Below are 18690 nucleotides of genomic sequence, written 5' to 3'. Positions count from 1 at the left end.
CCTTAGGTCAGCTAACTGCGTCTGCTCCCTGCTTTTCCAAAATAGAGTCGTCAGCACTGAGACCATCCCCACCCTGGAATTATGAGGACTGAACAAAATCCTGCTTGTCAAAGCAAAGTAAGTCATACGCTATACCACACCATCATCAGGTACGATATAATTAAGCAGGGGAGGAAACGCGGTGTGGGCTGCTTTCCAAGAAACACGTGTGTCCAAATAGGAGCGAACACCAAGCTGCCTTTGCTCTCCTTTCTCCTGTTTCTCTGGCCCATCTCCACACACCCATAAGTGACGAGGAGCAACCAGCAGGGATCCTTCGCTTTTTTACTTACTAATAGCTCATCCATACTGGTCTGGCATTTTTCCAAGTTGATCCGCTTTATGGCTACACGTTCTTGCCTGGGCTTGCAAAGGGCAGCCTGGACCACAGCAGTAGCTCCACTGCCTGAAACGAAATAAAAACAGCATCAGCTATCAAGGGGCATGCTGTCTGGTTAATGTTCGTCACCCCCTTCATAAACAAAAACCTATTTTTTAAAAAGTCTTCTCCTCAAGGTATTCAGAACATTACCTTTTGACATCTTTGTAAAGAGTTTCTAAATCTGAAAATAATCCTCTGTGGGAGAAAAGGGAAAATGTGGACTGTTCTACAGGCTACAAAAACAGTATCTGTACCCAGGAGGGCGACCCACATCGAAAAAGCCCACTTTCATATGGCAGGTGTATTGCCGCCCAGGACAAAGGCTGACCAAGTGACGGGTCTGAGGTCACAGGGACAAGAGACATGAGCGTCTGAGCACAACACTGCGTGGAGGCCATTACCATCCTTGGCTCCCAGTATTCTCTAACTTCAGTGCCCTTAAAATATCTCAAGCTCTTCTTCCACTTCAGCCCAAGCCAAACCACTACAGCTTGAGCTACTTCAGGGTTTCCACGAGATGCTGTGACAACTTATCTGCTCTGAGTGTTCTTTGAGCTTCTTTCTTCTGCGCTTGCTCTACAATTAGAAGAACAGGAATCAACCCAAGTATTCTCATGTTGAAAGCACGACTTTCAAGGATGCCAAGCAAGTGATGCAAATGTGTAATTACAAAAGCTCTCGGCATTCATATGAATTTCCTATTTCTAAGGTTTCATGATCGTTAGCTAATGTACTCAAACTCCTAGGAGACAGAGTCATGTCATTATCCATATTTTATAAGAGCAAAATGTAGACGTGTAGTGATTTGTGGCAGAGCACAAAGAGCTCCTAATCCGATTTATATTCCACAGGGGCAAAAAGACCTCTGGGTTAAGGCATCTCACTTCTGCAGAGAATACCAAAACCCTCCTTCTGATCACATAAATCCTCTACCCCTGCAAGACTGCCAAAGAAAGAAACAGCCTAGGCCCAGGACTGTGTAAAAGAGGGTCAGATCTGACCATCTACCTTTCTCCTTAAAGCCTTTCTTCCAGGGCTACTTCTCGAATGACTCATCAAATATCATAAGATGTGGGCGGGGGCAGCTTTGGGCAATACAGAAGGGAGATCAGTATTCGCTTTCCTTACAGATGTGACAGACAGGGATGACATTTCTAGTACAAGTCAACGCTTTCCCACGCCAAGGAAGTGCCCAAGTGGGTGTCTTCAGAGCTGAGATTCTGCCCTTTCTTTCCTCCTGTGGTCTCAACGTCAGCTCTGGCCCCCTGACCTGGTATCCCAGGCAGATCACCCTAAGCTCCAAAACTTCAAAACTCCCATTCCAGGAAGTCCAACCTGTGTTCATTGGGAAAGAAAATCTCCATATATTAACCACCCCCTGTATGGTATCTCTACTCATGCAATAATTGTCATTACAAGCCTGTTCACTTTTTGTTCCTAGCCTCATTTTATATGTGAGAACACTGGGACTTGGAAAACTTGCCCACGCAGCCAAGTGCCTGGGCCGGGGTCTGAGTCAGTCTGCCAGACTCCAAGCTCCATGCTCTTCCCTGCTTCCCATAGGCCAGAGCCCACGTTTCCCTTCCTCACTTGTCCTGGCCTTATAGGACCAGAAAAAAATGTCCTCCATGCTTGAACAAAAGAAAAACCACCTAGAGGGAAGATTCAAGTGAGCCTTACTCTCTCGTTCAAGGACAGAGTGCTGTTGTCAGAGGTCGTTAAAAGGGCCTCCCTGTCCCTAATCTCACTGCCTGCTCCATCAGCTTCTATTCCAAGTCCTACCACGTCGGCCTCGGCCCTGCAGATCACAGCATGCTGGGTTCAATCCAGAATGCTCTAGATATCAGAGCCAAATACTACAAAGAGCCCTGCTGATAGCAAAGTGTACTTTCCAGTCAAGGTCTCCAGAACAAGAGACCATCACTGGCGGAGCCACAGAGAAAGTGATAAGTAGCTGGTTAGCACTGGGCCTGGTATCCAGCAGAGAAATCAACAAACGTCTTTAACGAGCTGCTGATGGGAAGCCATTCTCAGCTCTACCTGTTGTAAAACCCTCCCCAATTCCACTCTCCATCCTTAATCCACATCCCTGAACACTTCAAAGCAGTGGAACTGAAAAACAGGAAAGATGAAAACAGATTCCCAGAAGGGATAACACAAGTGCCTGTAAAAGGGGACTGCCTCCCATAGTCTTTTAAGTCCTTGACTATAAAAAAAAAGTCTCCTGCCTTCCACAGACATATGCAAGCACGTGGACAAAAATAAGAATTCTGGAAAGAGAGGCAGCGGTAGGGAAAGTCTTGTATAGAGCTGAACAACCTCAGAGTTGCTATTACTTAACTGTGAGTGGCTGGAAAACAAGTGGCACCTTCTCATCTCTAGAGAGAACGCACCTGAGATGACTGTCATAGCATGAACACACGCAACCACCCACCGGTCGATTTAGACCTCTTTGACTCCAAAGATTGCCTTCAACCACAAGAGAGATCAAGAGCAATGAGAGAGGGGCAGGAAGCCTTAAGGACCGTCAAGTCCAGTCCCTGGCATTACGGATGAGAAAGGGAAGGGAGGAGCACTCTCACCAGAAAGCACCCTGATCTGGACTTCTGTGAGAAATAAATTCCCGTTGTTTGAGGCACCCAGGCCACAGTGTTTTGTTACAGGAGCCCAAGCTGATTAATACAAAAAAGCCATCTTCATTATCCATCTACGTCACTGCCTCACTATCACCTGTGGTAAATAATGCCCTACAAATTAGACATTCTCAACAGCTGCCTAATCGAGTTAAGCGCTAGCTAAGACAACATTCAACTGAAGAGCCTCCGGTAGGCCACAGTAGCTCCCAAACCTTAGGTAAGGAAGACCCTAGAAGAGAAGGTTCAATAAACATTCTATGCAACTCTGGTAACAATTTCCTGTTTCCTAATTTCTAAATCTCAGTTTCCTTAATGGGCATAATAAAATCTACCTGTGAGGCCTAATTACATCCCTGGAAACATCAACTCAATGAACATTAGGCTCTCTCTCTGCAATGCACTTCTGTACCTGCAATGTAAAGGACATAGACTGTATCTATAGTTTGCACTCACCCCAGAGCAAAAGAGAAGGCAAAGTCGTTCCATGTCAGTACTAAGTATCATTCTGCTTACCAGGAAGATTCACTTGGTTTAAAGAGGGAAAGAGGAGGGCTAAGTTTGAAAACCAGAGGACTAAGTGATTTCTAAGGTCTGAGACAACATAATGAGTTGAACATAATAAAATAGAAGAACCCAGAGAATTCTGAAATAGCTATGAATTAATATTCTATAGCTAAACTTATTACTTATAATGTACTTTGATACATAACCTAAAAATCATTTTTAAAAATCTCAATCTGGATTGCATGAGTTCATAACCTAGGCCTGCCACATACTAAATGCTTATCCTTGGGGGCGCCTGAGTGGCTCAGTCAGTTGAGCATCTGACTTCAGCTCAGGTCATGATCTCATGGCTCAGTTTTTGAGTTTGAGTCCTGCATTGCACTCTGCTTTCAGCATGGAGCCTGCTTGGGATCCTCTGTTCCCCACCGCCCTCTCTCTGACCTCCCCCACTTGCCCTCGCTCTCTCTCAAAAATAAAATAAATACATTTTTAAAAATAAAAAACAAACAAATGCTTATCCTTGGATGATTTACTTAACTTCTCCATGCCTCAATTTCTTCATTTGTATGATGGGCTCACAGGGCAGCTATGAGGATCAAATGAGTTAATGCACGGAAAGCCCTTAGAACCGTTCCTACATAGGAAGTACTAATTAAATCTTAAGTAAGTACACTATTCAGGGAAATCCCTCCAAGTCAACTGGTGTCCTGCCAATTTGTTGTTGCAATGCTACATATTTCATGATGTTGGTGTACCATAATTTATTCAGCCCTTCTTCTATTGATCAGACTTCTCTTTATTTCCAGTTTTCCGCCCAATATGAATAATGTAGCAATAAAGATCTGGTACTTTAAAATATATGTATTAGTCTTTTTTTATTAAAAAAAATTTTTAACGTTTATTTTTGAAAGAGAAAGAGCATGAACGTGGGAGAGGCAGAGAGAGAGAGGGAGACACTGAATCCGAAGCAGGCCTGAGGCTTTGAGTGGTCAGCACAGAGTCGGATGCAGGGCTCAAACCCACGAACCTTGAGATCATTACCTGAGCCAAAGTCTGACACGTAACCGACTGGGCCACCCAGATGCTCGGAAAATATATGTTTTAGTCTTTATGTTAAAGACTTATATATATTAGAATAATATATATTTCCTTCTGTTAAAGTTAGGATGTGGTCAATTGTCCAGTAACCTCTCCTCATGAGTATGTCAGGATTTTAAAAATAAACAAAATAGATATGTTAGCCTATAACATGAATGGTGGCCGGTGGAAGGAAGCTGTCATCACATCCTACTTAAATGAGGAGCACCAAGCCAAAACTTTTAACAAGAGTTTGCCCATCTCTTAGCACAGGAAAGAACTCTTTAATTATGCTTCCCTGTCCCTCCTCAGTGAATAGTGTCCAGAGCTGTATCAGGCTTTCTTTTTGGATGTGCTGGTTGGTGGTAGATAGTAAACCAAACAAATGGCTTTGGTCCGGCAGATGACTCCTTCCAATTCTCTGTTTATCCAACTTACTCTATGTGTTCTATTTATATCATGTGCCCAACCTCAAAGCCCACGAGGCCAGTCAAGGTCACACGAGAGCCAGAAGCTGGCCAGTGAGTGAATGGACACACACGTGAGTTCTGCAGGGGCACAGCTGCCATTCTGCCTCCACTAATGTCACCACGGAAGCTTGCTGACCTAGCACACCAAGATTCCAATTTTTGCAGAGAAGCTGAAAACTCAGAATTTTGCTTGAGATCTCCTAATATGATAAGGTTAGCAATTAATGTTTTTAAATACAAAAGCATTACGAATCACATAAAAGCTTGCTGCACTCTGTATTTTGCCTCCCTGTGTTACTACTATTTGGCTTCAAAGGTGCACCCTTCCTTACCTGATGGTCCAGTTTTTAAATTATTAGCTTACACATATGAAGTTGCCATTCTTCCAGAACAAAAATGATCACATTTGATTCAACGTAACATATGCACATACTCAGGACACGGGCCCAAACTGATTTACTACATGTCACCATGTTACCATCCACCTCGTCCTACTATTTCCCACAAAGAGAAAACTCTCAGGGCTATTTGCCTGTCATTTGGTGCATCCTACGTGAAAGGAACAGTACAATAAGCTCTCAAGTCAAACACACAGAACAGAAACAATGAGACAGGGGTTATGTGTAATTCGCTATATGGATTCCTTAACAAAACAAGACACTACTGCTAAGCCTGTGTGTATAAAGGGTACAGACTGCGTGTATACACCAGGCAGCACACAGCAAGGCCACATTTCTCAAGGAAGCTACAAGCAGGGGACCCTCCTGAGTTACGGATTTCTGCCTCCATCAAAAGAACCAGTTGGTACACCCACCTTCTGGGATTGCTAGAGGAGATTCAGAGCTCACACAGATGGAAGGAGAGAAGGGAGGAAGGAAGGGAGGAGGGGAGGAAGGCAGGACAGAAGGACGGACAGGCAGGCAGGCAACCAGGGTGAGGTGGAGAAATGACCACTGAGCAAATATCCTTACCTTTCACCACTGATCTGGACAAACTACAGTAACTTACCCGAGAAAGCCTGGCTTGTTGGAACCTTTAGAGGTCACAGACCTCACCAAAGAAAAGCAGCACTTGTATATAACTCAGCAAGAACCATCTGATAATGCCACAGAAAAACAAAAAGTAGCCTGGGGATCTGATCTTAAGAGAGATAGAGGGGAACTGGGATGTGGAATCAAATTGAAGAGAATGTCAATAAACTCACCTTGGACCTCAAGCTACATCTAAAGCAACAATTAGGGGAAAAAAACAACAACAAACAAACCCTGTACTACACTTACTAAATTCAGAAAGTACATGGATTGGGATTACCTGATATAAATAAAATCAATAATAAATATGGGGGGTGTAAGTAAATTCTAGGCATCTGGTTAAAGAGGAGTGGTAAGTACACGATGAGGAATTATTAAAAAAAACAGACTCCCATTGAATTCAATATGATTCATACTGGGATTTACTCATAGACATTTTTTGTTTTCTTAATGATATACAGTAGATTCAAAAAAAAAGCACTCTTTGAATATGATTACTTGCCAGTTTAAAAAAAAAAAAACTTTATTAGTCTGAAGAGCACTCATTTAGGGGTTAGACCCCTTAAAGCTTAAACTCTTCTAGGATTCTAGCCCTGATGCTGACTTGGAGGAAATGTCTTTCTCTGTGAATGTGCGTTTATTTGCTAAGAAAAAGAACATCCTCTTTCCAAGGGGCAGGTGCTTTTGACAACCTAGCCCCAGGGATTGGTGGGGAATCGCCTGAGACCTGCCTTCTCCAACAACTGCAGGTGAGTTAGTCATTTCCTCTCTGCTCCCGAGGACCAGGATTAGTGTGGCCTTATCCTAGCACTTCCACGAGCCTGGAGCGCTCTTCCTCTGCCGTATTACTTACTCCTCGAATCAGCCCTTCCTATGAGGTCCCTGCCTGGAGCAGGAGGCCTTCAGTAAGCGTTTGCTAAGTGAATCAAAGCTCACGTCAACCCATCCCTGGGGAGGCCACCTATCCACAAGGGAGGTGAAGCTGTGTTCTACACAAAGAACACCAGGCCCTGGCCGACTATACAATGTAGAAGCGAGGAGGAAGTGCAATTTTACTCAAGTTGTTATCTCTGAACCGCTCGTCGTGTGTGTTCTGAGTAGGCAGTCGGTGGATAGTGGCAGTTAACTTCAAGAACAGGCCTAGGGAGCCTATCTGCCTGAAGGTATTTCTGATCCGCAGAACACCTGTTTTAATTCTGGAGTCGAATGTCACAGGAAAGCTCATACTGAAGAGCAGTGTGCCACCAGAATGGGTCAGGAACCTCAGTTTTTAAAAACTGAATCCCCGGGCCACCGATCAGCACAAAGGAGCTACACAAAATGAGGCAAAAGCTAATACAGTAGGGCCTCTGATGATTCCACCTGAGAATAAAGTAGTGACATAAAACACGTAACAGTGCGAAGAGGTGACGGAGCCACCAGCAGTCCTCCAAATCCGCCCCAGGAACCACTGCGTCAGGCCCTGGACTGCAAGAGGGACACATTCCTGCAGAGCGAACTGGATTTTTTATATTCATTTAAAGGTCGAAGTCAAGTCCTTGTCCCCTGCAAACCCAAAGCCCCATGATCTGGCAGGATTGAAAAACTTCCTGTTCTGCTCTGAGGGGGCAATTCAACCCCTCCCAGCAAAACCCACTCATTCTACTGATTAAATCAATCAAACGGAAGCCAACATTCCACAGAGGAATGTCCACTGCTATTCATACAGATAAACAGATACACCCACTGGCAAAGGCCAAAAGACACAAGTGTCCTGTTCTAACAGGGTGTCTCCCATTCCTCACTGCTCCAACCTTAAGCCACCTGGAAACGGGAAAGGCTGCACATGAAAAAGAAGGGGCTATCTCTACTTCAAGGTCAGTCCCATCCATCCTATGTCAGCTACACGCATGTTGCCTTTGTACGAACAAGAAAAAGGAACCTCTCTAAATGGACACCAACCTGGATGTGCCAGGCCTGACAAGTGGACAATGCACAATTAAGGGAAAAAGCTCCTTTCTCCCAGTTAATTGCATCCTAGCTCACTGGGCTAAATAAGGTTGGCTGTTCAGCCTCCAGGGGCAATGTACAACCTTGGTGGCCTTGGGACAAAGATTAGCATATAGCACCCATCCTATAAAAAAATTAGTAAAATTTGTTTCTAGACCCCAGGAAAAGCCCAGACCTAAGAAATAGCCCCATGAGAAGGCCCTGGATTGGGGTAGATTTTCTCAAAGCCTCTGAGACAGAGTAACTACATCAGGAACATCTAAGATGTCTGTTTCAAAAACAGCCCATATCCAACCTATTGCATCAGAATGATTAAAACTGGAGAGATATGTGTCTACTTAACAAGCCTCTCTGGTGAGCCCCCTATACTCTCAAATTTGAAAAACATGGTTTCTGGGTATCAGCTTGCCTCTCCCCTCCCCTGCCAGGACACAGGAAGATTTATCAGTCAGGGGCCAGTTAGAAATATAGAAACAATGCTAGGTATTGCAACTGATACTATTTGATATAAACAAATGAGAAGACTGAGTAATAGAGCAAAACTGCAGGAAGTAGCTCCCACGGCTGGAGGTGGGGAGGGGGGCACAGTGGGGAATCAAAGGGAGGAAGTGGGGTTATCAGAATCTAACAGTTGAGAGGAGGAGACCCACAGAGCTGGGACCAGACCTCTGAGGGACAGGTGGCTGGCCTCTCAGGACCCTCTGTGAAGGTCCACGCAGGGCTGGGACTCAAACTTCTGAGGACGGCCAGGTGATGGATTCTCCAAGGGGTCCAGGAGGTTGGTTCTAGGATGTAGCAAGGAGCTGGAGACAGGTACCAACGGTGGCTAGCAGAGTGAAAGACCCTTTCTGGAACGAGGCTGACAAGCACAGCAAAGAAATGGAATGAATCATGTCCCTTCTGCCTCCTCCAGCCTCCCAGAAGCCCTTCAGCAGCCCCTATTAGCAGAGCTTAACCAGGAAACAGTAGGCAGAGGAGGAATGTAGTTTGCTGAGTAACAGCCCAACACACAAGCCCATCTAGGAAGGTCCGTCTGGTGCTTAGAGACAATCACTTAATAAGGAGCCAAGGGAGTATGATGTCCATCAGCTCCAACAAGAGGTTGGTGCCTATTCCAAGCTCCGCCTAGCAAGGGCCAGCCTTGTTCTTTTAATTCTCGTTCATTCTGTTTCCAAACACAATTCCTAAAATGACTCTTTTAATATCTAACACTCCCAAAATGTTCACTCTGTACTTACAACCCTAACCCAACCCCATTCTATTTTTTTTTTTTTAACAATCAGGTTTTTTTTAAACTTTATTTATTTTGAGAGAGTGGGGGCGGGGGAAGGGCAGAGAGAGAAGGAGAGAATCCCTCTGCAGGTTCTGCACTGTCAGCAAAGAGCCCAATGTGGAGCTCAAATTCGTGAACCGTGAGATCATGACCTGAGCCAAAATCAAGAGTCGGACGCTTAATGAACTGAGCCACCCAGGGGTCCCTTGCCCCATCCTATTGTCTTTTGGTCACGTAGTAGTTATGAGTGGGGGTCTAGGGCCAGACAGCCCTACCAGCTATACGACCTTAGACAAGTTGCTTTGTACATCTGTGCCTCAGTTTCCTTAATTATAAAAAGGAAATGACAATTGTAACTACCTCACAGGATGGCTGTAAATATTACATGAGATAATACATAAAAACATAACAATATAAATGAACGTGTCTGGCACATAAGTAGCTAATTATGTTTTGACTATATTATCAACAGTATGATTATCCCAGACACCTGGATAGAAACTAGATCTACTATAAGTTTCTTTAAAAAATGTCTTTTTATCTCCTTCCCCTGGGATCACCTCTGCTCCCACAGAGCCCCGATACTTAGTTTCCTGTGAAGTTGACTTCACCTCTTGCAACCCTATTCCTGGTAGCCAGCACCGACAACTAATTTTTATGCTACAATGATTGGGTGTACAGAAAATTATGCAAGGAAATAATTCTTTGTTCAAGATCCACTTCTCTGGTAAATATCCATGGCTACCACATCCATGAGGCAACAAGTAACGATTCTCCTAGCTCAAGGACAGAGGGAAAAAAACGTCCACTCATGTTAATGCCACCCCCCCACACACACACCTCTCCATCTGATTTGACTTTACTCATAATCCCACTCCTGTTTTTCTGGTCTCCCTTGGCAACCTGAGGTTCTCCCCCAAGATATGCCACACGAGAGGAGGTAAGGGCAACCCTAAAGGGTAGAGGTCTTCCTGCCCTTTTCTCTTGAAATGCTCTTCACCTAGACAGTGGGGGATGATGCCACAGTCTGAAACAACAGCAGAAAAGAGGTACGAGAGAGTGCTAATTACAAGAATGCCAGGGTTGAGAGTGGTGGAAAGCAACGTCTCCTCAATCCCAAGGGGCCCAGAGCATAGCTAAGTGACAAAGAAGATGAAGAAGTGACCCACAAAGGGCACTTCTCACCACTAAGGCCCTGAGGGAAGCAGCCGCATGCTGTCAATCCTTGCCTCCACCGGCGGAGCCCATGGGTCCCCACAAGGAAGCACCTGCAAGGATCCCACGGTGCCATCAGGGGGAGCCTGGTGGGACAAGAAGAGAACGCTCCCTCCCCTGGTTTTGAGGCTGGGGGCCAAAATATTAGAGAACTATGTAGGAATTGGAAAATGGAGGGGTCACCTGGGTGTCCCATGAAACTGTAGATGCTGACTCAGGAGATCTGGGGCGGGAGCTCCCAGCTGATACGACACAGCTGCTCCATGGACCACACTTTGAATTGCTAGAGCACAGGGGAGGCAGCTGACCCAAATCACCATGAAGGTGCCAGGTGCCCAGCTCCTAACAAAGGAGCAGAAAGTCTAGGAACCTCCCAACCCACCTCCCCATACCCTGTGGCTGCCTGGGAAGCGCGGCATAGGAAAGCATATGCCCGGGGAGTCCAGGATAAGAGGCACCAACCAGCCTGGGGAAGGGGCTCCCTGGCCGGCAGGAGTCCAGAGAGAGCAAATCCCTCTCCAGGGAACCCTGCTTAGTAACTGTATGTGTATTTAGTTCTTCAGAAATGAAGATTCAACACTCTTCTCCTTAACACTTAAGTTTATTATTTGATTTTGCAGGTACATTTTCAGAAACTGGCTACAAATGAAAGATGAGGCCAACTCTACTTTCTTGCCTCAGGAGACGAAGTGTAATTTAACTTCAAAACTATTTCCAGCAACTGTGGCTGAAATTAACTTGGGCTCCAGTTACCTGGAAATGTATTCCATTCATCCAAAAAACATGATTCCCCAAATATTATGGGTAACTAAGGGTACACAGTAAACAAAGGTGAACAGCCAGATCACTGTAAATGCTTGTATTTCACATACATTAAAGAATTAAACTTTATAGTAACACTACTATGTCTGAGTTCAACATATACAGATTACCTCGTGTGGTATTCCAAGAAAAGGGATGATTACAAACAGTAACTTTGTTTCTTGGGAGTACTTTCTCCGGCATGAGGCACGGGTCCCCAGATCGACCACCACATCTCTAACTGGAAGCAGATGTGTGGTCTGTGAGGGCTGCTGAGGATGGCATGAGCTGCAATATGACGTGTAGTCATCCACTTGGCACCTTGTTCTAAACAGCTAGACTGCTTTGATTGGTACGTACTTGTTAAGTTGATCTTCTAAGAGAGAAACTCCTTCATCTCCTTCCTGTGTCGTTTCCTCAACAAATGATAGGAGGTGTTTAGTTTTCTGTGTTTGCCGTCAAGTTTGTGGTTAACTAATGTCTCCCTACCTTGAACTCTAAGCTCTCAGAAGGCAGTTTACCTGCGTTCTTTTTTTTTTTTTTTTTTTAATTTTTTTTTTTCAACGTTTATTTATTTTTGGGACAGAGAGAGACAGAGCATGAACGGGGGAGGGGCAGAGAGAGAGGGAGACACAGAATCGGAAACAGGCTCCAGGCTCTGAGCCATCAGCCCAGAGCCTGACGCGGGGCTCGAACTCACGGACCGCGAGATCGTGACCTGGCTGAAGTCAGACGCTTAACCGACTGCGCCACCCAGGCGCCCCTTACCTGCGTTCTTAATGTGCTTTTGTTCACTGTCAAGATGACCTCTCCTGCACATAATTTAAGAAAAACCTATCGGCCAGGGCCTCAGGTCTAGGCTCCAAGCTGTTGGCCCACCAGCGCTAGTGTATGGACCAAAGTCCTGAAAACGCCCCTGTTTCACATTCAGTCCCCTCGTGTATCCATTAGTTTCACATTACTTCACCCATACCAGTCCCAGTCAGGACACCAAAATGTCTACAGAGGTTCTAACAACTCCACTGGCATTAATGGGAATGGAGTGGGAAGAACACCCAAAAGCGCATGATCTACCAACTGTGCACAACTGCAACAGAGCCTTCAATACACATAGAATAATAGCATCTTGGAGTTGAAACAAACTTCAACTTATTGCTCGATCACATGACAAAGACTACATGTCTATTTATTTAAAAGACTTTATCGAGCTTCTAAGATACTGGCCACTATTTAAGTTGCTGGAAAAGAGGCAGAGAGCAAAAAGTGCGTGCCCTCCAAGAGTTTACATTTTTGTTGGAAGTGACAGGCCTAGACCGTTTCAAAAATCATGAATAAGATTTTGATTCTGTGATAAGTGCTATGACAAAATAAAACATATTACAGCAATTTGTGGAAAGATCATTGGAGCTATGATGGGCAGGGAAGCCTCTCTGAGGTGGTGACATCTGGGCTGATGAGAAGGAGCCACAAAGATCTATGGGTGGAACATCCCAAGAAGAGGGGCGGCACATGCAAAGGGCCTGAGGCAGGAAATGAGTCTGGAGAGCTCAAGGGACAGAGAAAAGGGTAGTGTGGTTGATGGAGAGGGCAGGTGGAAAAAGAGATGGTCGGACCAGTAGGCAGGGAAATAAACACAGAAGAGAGCCCTACAGGCCAAAATAAGTGCTCTGGAGAATTTTGGCAAGAACTACTAGCTCACATTTTATAATGCTCGTTCTGGCTACTCTAACATAAGGTTGTAGATGTGAGGCAAGAGCAGATGCAGCTTGATTGGTTAGGCAGTTGCCAGAGATGTGCAGGCACAAATTAATGGCCAAAGCTAGGGTGAATGAAGAGGAAAGGGAGAAACGTGACTGGATTAGGGATCTATTTGGAGGTAGAGCCACAGGATTTGCTGACTGATTAGATGTTAACTCGGCGGGAGGAGTGGGGGGGGAAGGGGGAGGGCATTTAGGAAGTAAAAAACTGCACACATGATCACCTCCACAATAATCATCACTGCATTTTATAACAAATAGACTTGATTCTTTGTTCACCTTCACCCGTTCCAAAACCCTACCACCAGAGCTATCCCTCCACCCGAACACATTCTGCTTATTCCCAAGGATAATTTAAAAAGCTTGGGCCACCATGCATGTGCTCAACCAACCTCCAAAGTCAAGAACACGAAGGGTGAGGATGCAGGGGCCTGATGTGGAAACCAGGCTGCGCCCAGCCCCCATTTACAGGGAAGAGGCAAGCAAGGGAGGCGGGTGCGTTTCCGCATATTCAAGAGATGTTTTCAGGGAAAAAAGAATTGTTCAGTCTTTTCCTACAAATGAATATTTGTGTGTACTGCCTCCTATGAAGAAACATTTTTTAAAACCAGAAAAAGAAATATAAATATTTGGTATTTGGAGGCTTTTTTTTTTTTGTCCATCCCACTCTTTTTCTTTTGGAGGCTCAAAAGAAATAATTAACCAGCCCAATGAAAGCTTTCTTCCTCCCTTCTTTATAATTAAACCATGCTAAACAGCAATGACAAAGAGTATTCTAAGTAATTTTTTAAATCTCATTACCCAAACACAACTATTTCATGACTGCATGAAATACTCCTTATTCAGACACACACACACACACTCACATACATATAGTCATAATAATTATGGCTCCATGTTCTGTTGTTTTCATTGTGAGTTAGACTGTAAACATTTTTTCATGTTTCTAAATTTTTTTAAATGTTTATTTTTTTAGAGAGAGAGCAGGGGAGGGACAGAGAGCGAGAGAGGGAGACAGAATCCTAAGCAGGCTCCAGGCTCTGAGTTGTCAGCACAGAGAACCCCGATGCAGGGCCCTAACCCACAAACTGCAAGCTCATGCCCTGAGCTGAAGTTGGACACTTAACCAACCGAGCCCACCAGGCACCCCTCATGTTTCTATAACATGTTTATAATTACATTAGTTGCAACACAACATCCCAACAGGTTACTGAACCATAAACTATCGCCATTAGCCCTAAGATTGGGCACTCGAATCCTCCTTTCTCTCAGTTTTGTATAATAATTTCAAAGGGATAACCCACCTTTGGTGCAAATAAAAGCTAAAACAATGCCAAACCCAGAAGCTTCAAGGCTCTTATAAAGTCACTGTAAACTCATTAAATTGCTTATAAAATCATTTATCTGTCAATGATTTGCCAAACCAAGTGAGTAAAAAGAAATACATCAATTTCATTGAGGGATTATTTACCTAGGATACTAGATTAACTCACAAAGCACAACAGGAAATGGGCTGAACCTGCACCCTAGAGTGTGCACTGTCTTCGTTTTTGTTTTTTGTTTTGTTTTTTAATGAGTGAATGGAATACGGACTTAGAGGACCATCACGTTCTCTGCACTGTCGATTTTGCCAAAGTCTTATCAGTCTTCACTAGGTAAGCGTCCACAGATGAAACACTGCAGGAGACAGCTCTGAATGCTTTAAGTACAGTCCTACCTTAAAATAGTTTTCCTGTATTTAAACATGTGTGGGTAACTACATAAATATATGACACAAATAAATGTCATCTAGAGAGAGAACACCATCCTGTATTCTAAAGGTATCTTTTCTTTAAGGCTTCCTAACCCCTCAAGGCATGGCTAAAAAGTGTGACATGCTATGTCATCGCCACTCTCCCAGCTGTCCCCCAGAATCTTTGCTCTGGCATTGTATTTTAGGCAGTGCTAAAAGTAGCAGAGGGGCAAGGGGAGCCTCAGGGGGCTTTAACTTCAGAAAATGTTTAATATACCCCTTGATACTCTGACACTTAAAGGGATGTACCGTGGAGCAGACAGGAGATGGGGCTGACACGACTCAAGTTTGTTCTCAGCTTTAAAAGGAAGCCAGCAACAGCCTCTCTGTGGAGACTCCCAAAAGCCTAGGACACCAGAATGTCACCTTTTCCATGTATTTTACTCACTATCCTTAGCCTGCGAGTCCAACCATTTCAGAAGAATGTCTGAAGAAGAAAAAGAGATGGCATTCTACAGGCAAGATCCCTTCATGGGACCCCTTAACTTGATCCTGGATAACTAAAACAACTGTTCAGTTTTACACACTGTATCGTACTTCAAAGTCACTGGTAAGAAGCACCACTTTAAAGAATTCCATGATGATTCCCTGTATTTTAGCATTATGTCAATGCAGACTTTCACATCTTCTGCCAAGACTTACACTGGACAAAAAATCCAAAAGGACGTCCAAATTCTTTGGACAACTGGTATTCAGCCATATCCAGTATTGCTTGAAATAATGAAGCTGTCAGCAGGGTCTTGGAAGCGTCTGGGCTATGAGAGTCTCTGGACATCGTACCATGTTTCACGATGGTATCTGACATGCATTACAATTCCTCATATTCTCCAGAGAGAAGCGAAGTGACCGAGCAGGGCCAATGAAATAAGTGTTCCATTTTTCATCTACCTTAGTTTCTCTCTTGATCTTTAAAGTAACATTTTCCTGGGTTTTTTAAATCTATGTATCAAAAACTCTGTATCAAAATATTTAAGAAGTGAGAAGGGTTATACCTGATTAAGCAGGGGGGAAAAAAAACAAAAAAAGCAATCACTGGCAATATTAAATGCTATGTCACTAGTCTCAGAGCTCAGCACATTTTGAGAGAGAGAGAGAGAGCAGGGGAGGGGCAGAGAGCGAGAGAGGGAGACAGAATCCTAAGCAGGCTCCAGGCTCTGAGCTTTCAGTACAGAGAACCCTGATGCAGGGCCCTAACCCACAAACTACAAGCTCATGCCCTGAGCTGAAGCTGGACACTTAACCGACCGAGCCCACCAGGCACCCCTCATGTTTCTATAACATGTTTATAATTACACTAGTTGCAACACAACATCCCAACAGGTTACTGAACCATAAACTATCGCCGTTAGCCCTAAGATTGGGCACTCGACTCCTCCTTTCTCTCAGTTTTGTATAATAATTTCAAAGGGATAACCCTTTGTGTCTACAGGACACAAGCATATACCCAACTACCATTCTACCCTCAACTCCAAAATGAATGTATTTAAAGGGTACCATAAGTTAAAACTGGAATAAAAAAAGAAAACCATTCAGTTAAGCAGATTCTTTCTCATTTTCTACTACCATTTAACATTAATTAAACATTCACCTTCTATTTTGTTAAGTGCTGCATTTAATGATTTTTTTCACCTTTTATTTTTGTACCGGTTTATAAATAATTAAATTTCCTCTACTTAGTTTTATAATGATGAAATACACGGAAATTTCTACCTGCCATGGGCTCAGAGACCTAATATCAGACAGAACAATTTCCTATAGCTCAGGTAGGCTAAGACTTACTAACAACCTATGTGTGGGATTGAAAAACACCAACCCAGGACAAGCTGACTCTTGGTGTATACACTTTTGATGTAAGATTCACGTTCACAGTTTCAAACTCAATAAATTCAACTGACAGGACTTAAAATGAGTTCTTGGCGGGGGGGGGGGGGCGCAGAATACCAACAAGGAGTTAAAACTGCACGTCTCACATGGTTTACATTTTCCAATTACACTCCCCAGTTGACTTTTAATTTCTACCTCACACTTTCATTTATTAAATAAATGATGGAAATTCCTTCCAAGATTTTCTTTTTAAATATTTTAGATTCGCAGCCCACACCACAGAGGCCAAACCTTAAGCTAGCAGGGAGACGCTGTGCCTAACAGAAAAGTGTGGGTAAAATGTATCCCACAGAAAGGTATTTCTCTGAGAACACATACAGACCCAGAACTGCGGCAAGGAGAAGCAGTGAAATGTATTTCTGGGCAAACCTGGGACGTTTATTTTGTTGTTATGTCAAGAAACTACAAACATTCAGTTCAGGAGTTAGCGAGCTCTGGTCATCACGGGCCCACTCAGTGAGCCAGCCCCCCACACACCATCCTCAGCTGCAAAAAAGAAACTCTGTAAAATATGAATACGGCCAATATTCTAGGTTCCCAGGCACAGTTCAACAAAAGAAGAGACAAACTAGACACAAATAATTTGCAAGTGGATGGAATCTGGTCGTTTTTATCCCATTCCTAAAGGACTGCAATTTGAAGCCAGGAGAAATCCCGTCCGCCATTTCACTTCTTTTTCCCCAAAGCCTCCCCTAACCCCCACTGAGAATAAACACTACAGCCCTCCAACCTTCCTTCCCCACCCCAAATCACAATTCCATCAGCCAGTGAACAAGGAGATTTTCCCAGCCTGGGTTCCTGAATTGGTTCCCAAAAGACTTGGGACTCTGAATCAAAATAATGTTCAAGGAGACCATCCAATAAAAAGATATCTCCAGTTGTCATTAAAGCAAGAACAAAGAACAGTTTTGTCCTGCTTGAAACAGCCCTAACAGATTATCCTCTGTCAAGGGCCCCAGAGAAACAGAAAACAACTACAGGAGAGGCTTCCTGAGAAAGCTGAGGCCCCTCCTGTATGCTTGCCTGGTAGGCACACAGCCACCAGTTCTCCCAGTGTCACCTGTGAACCGGCTGTATCAGACCCACCTGAGCTACTGTGGAAACTAAAAATGCCTGCATTTGGTCAAACTTCCCAAGTAGAATCTCTGGGGGGTGTAGCCTGAGGACCTGTATTCTTCAACAAGCTCCCTGGGAATTCCTCTACAAAACAAAGCGTGAAAACCACCATCAAACTCAAACTATCTCTGTAGATTTCCCAAAGCCTGGACTATTTTCTCCAACACAAGTCACGGACATGGTGAATGAAATCACAAGTGCTGTTTACTCACAAGTGCTAATGGTCATTCGTACGGACGTAATCCCATTCATTTTTACTACAAACAGCCCTATGAAGTATTTCATCCCCATTTTATGCCTGAGGAAACGACAGACCCAAGATCAAACTTTTTATAAGTGACAGAGTAAAGATTTGTGGAAAATCTCCCTCTGATAAGCGGAAGTCTCAGTTTTCTCGTTATTCTACTGGTCATTTGCACAGTTAGTCATGTTCCTCTGCACCAAAATTCCACCCCAAAGATAACCACTTCCATCATATGCAGCAGTGTCCAAACTGCTAGAATGCTCTCTCTGGATGGGGTTACCACAATTTAATGGACAGAATACTTGAAAAATTTGGGAAACATCTGGAGAGATTAAGAAAAGAGAAATGAGGTTCTAAGACAAATTTAACGGTTAACTGAGATCGGGCTGGGAGAACAGGATCATATGCAGAAGATGATGGAGAAGCATAAGAGACTGAGGTTGGACGTGCAGATGAACTTTCTGACAAGGAACAGTACAA

General features: G+C 44.0%; 1 protein-coding gene across 2 annotated transcripts in view; it reads right to left on the bottom strand.

The window, feature by feature from the left end:
- The window catches only part of STK39 (serine/threonine kinase 39), a 313878-nt gene that overhangs the window by 254235 nt on the left and 40953 nt on the right, over nucleotides 1-18690 (bottom strand). For both annotated transcript variants that reach the window (XM_047082584.1, XM_047082585.1), the window contains exon 2: nucleotides 333-445. In XM_047082584.1, the coding sequence (XP_046938540.1) occupies nucleotides 333-445 (113 nt within the window). The remainder of the gene's footprint in view (nucleotides 1-332; nucleotides 446-18690) is intronic.

Source organism: Lynx rufus, unplaced genomic scaffold, assembly GCF_022079265.1.
Source record: "Lynx rufus isolate CCGP_SWC_20201006 ecotype Redwood Valley unplaced genomic scaffold, mLynRuf1.p SCAF_2, whole genome shotgun sequence".
Classification (NCBI taxonomy): Eukaryota; Metazoa; Chordata; class Mammalia; order Carnivora; family Felidae; genus Lynx; species Lynx rufus.
The sequence above is the reverse complement of the archived record's forward strand: the minus strand, read 5'-3'. Positions and strand labels throughout refer to the sequence as shown.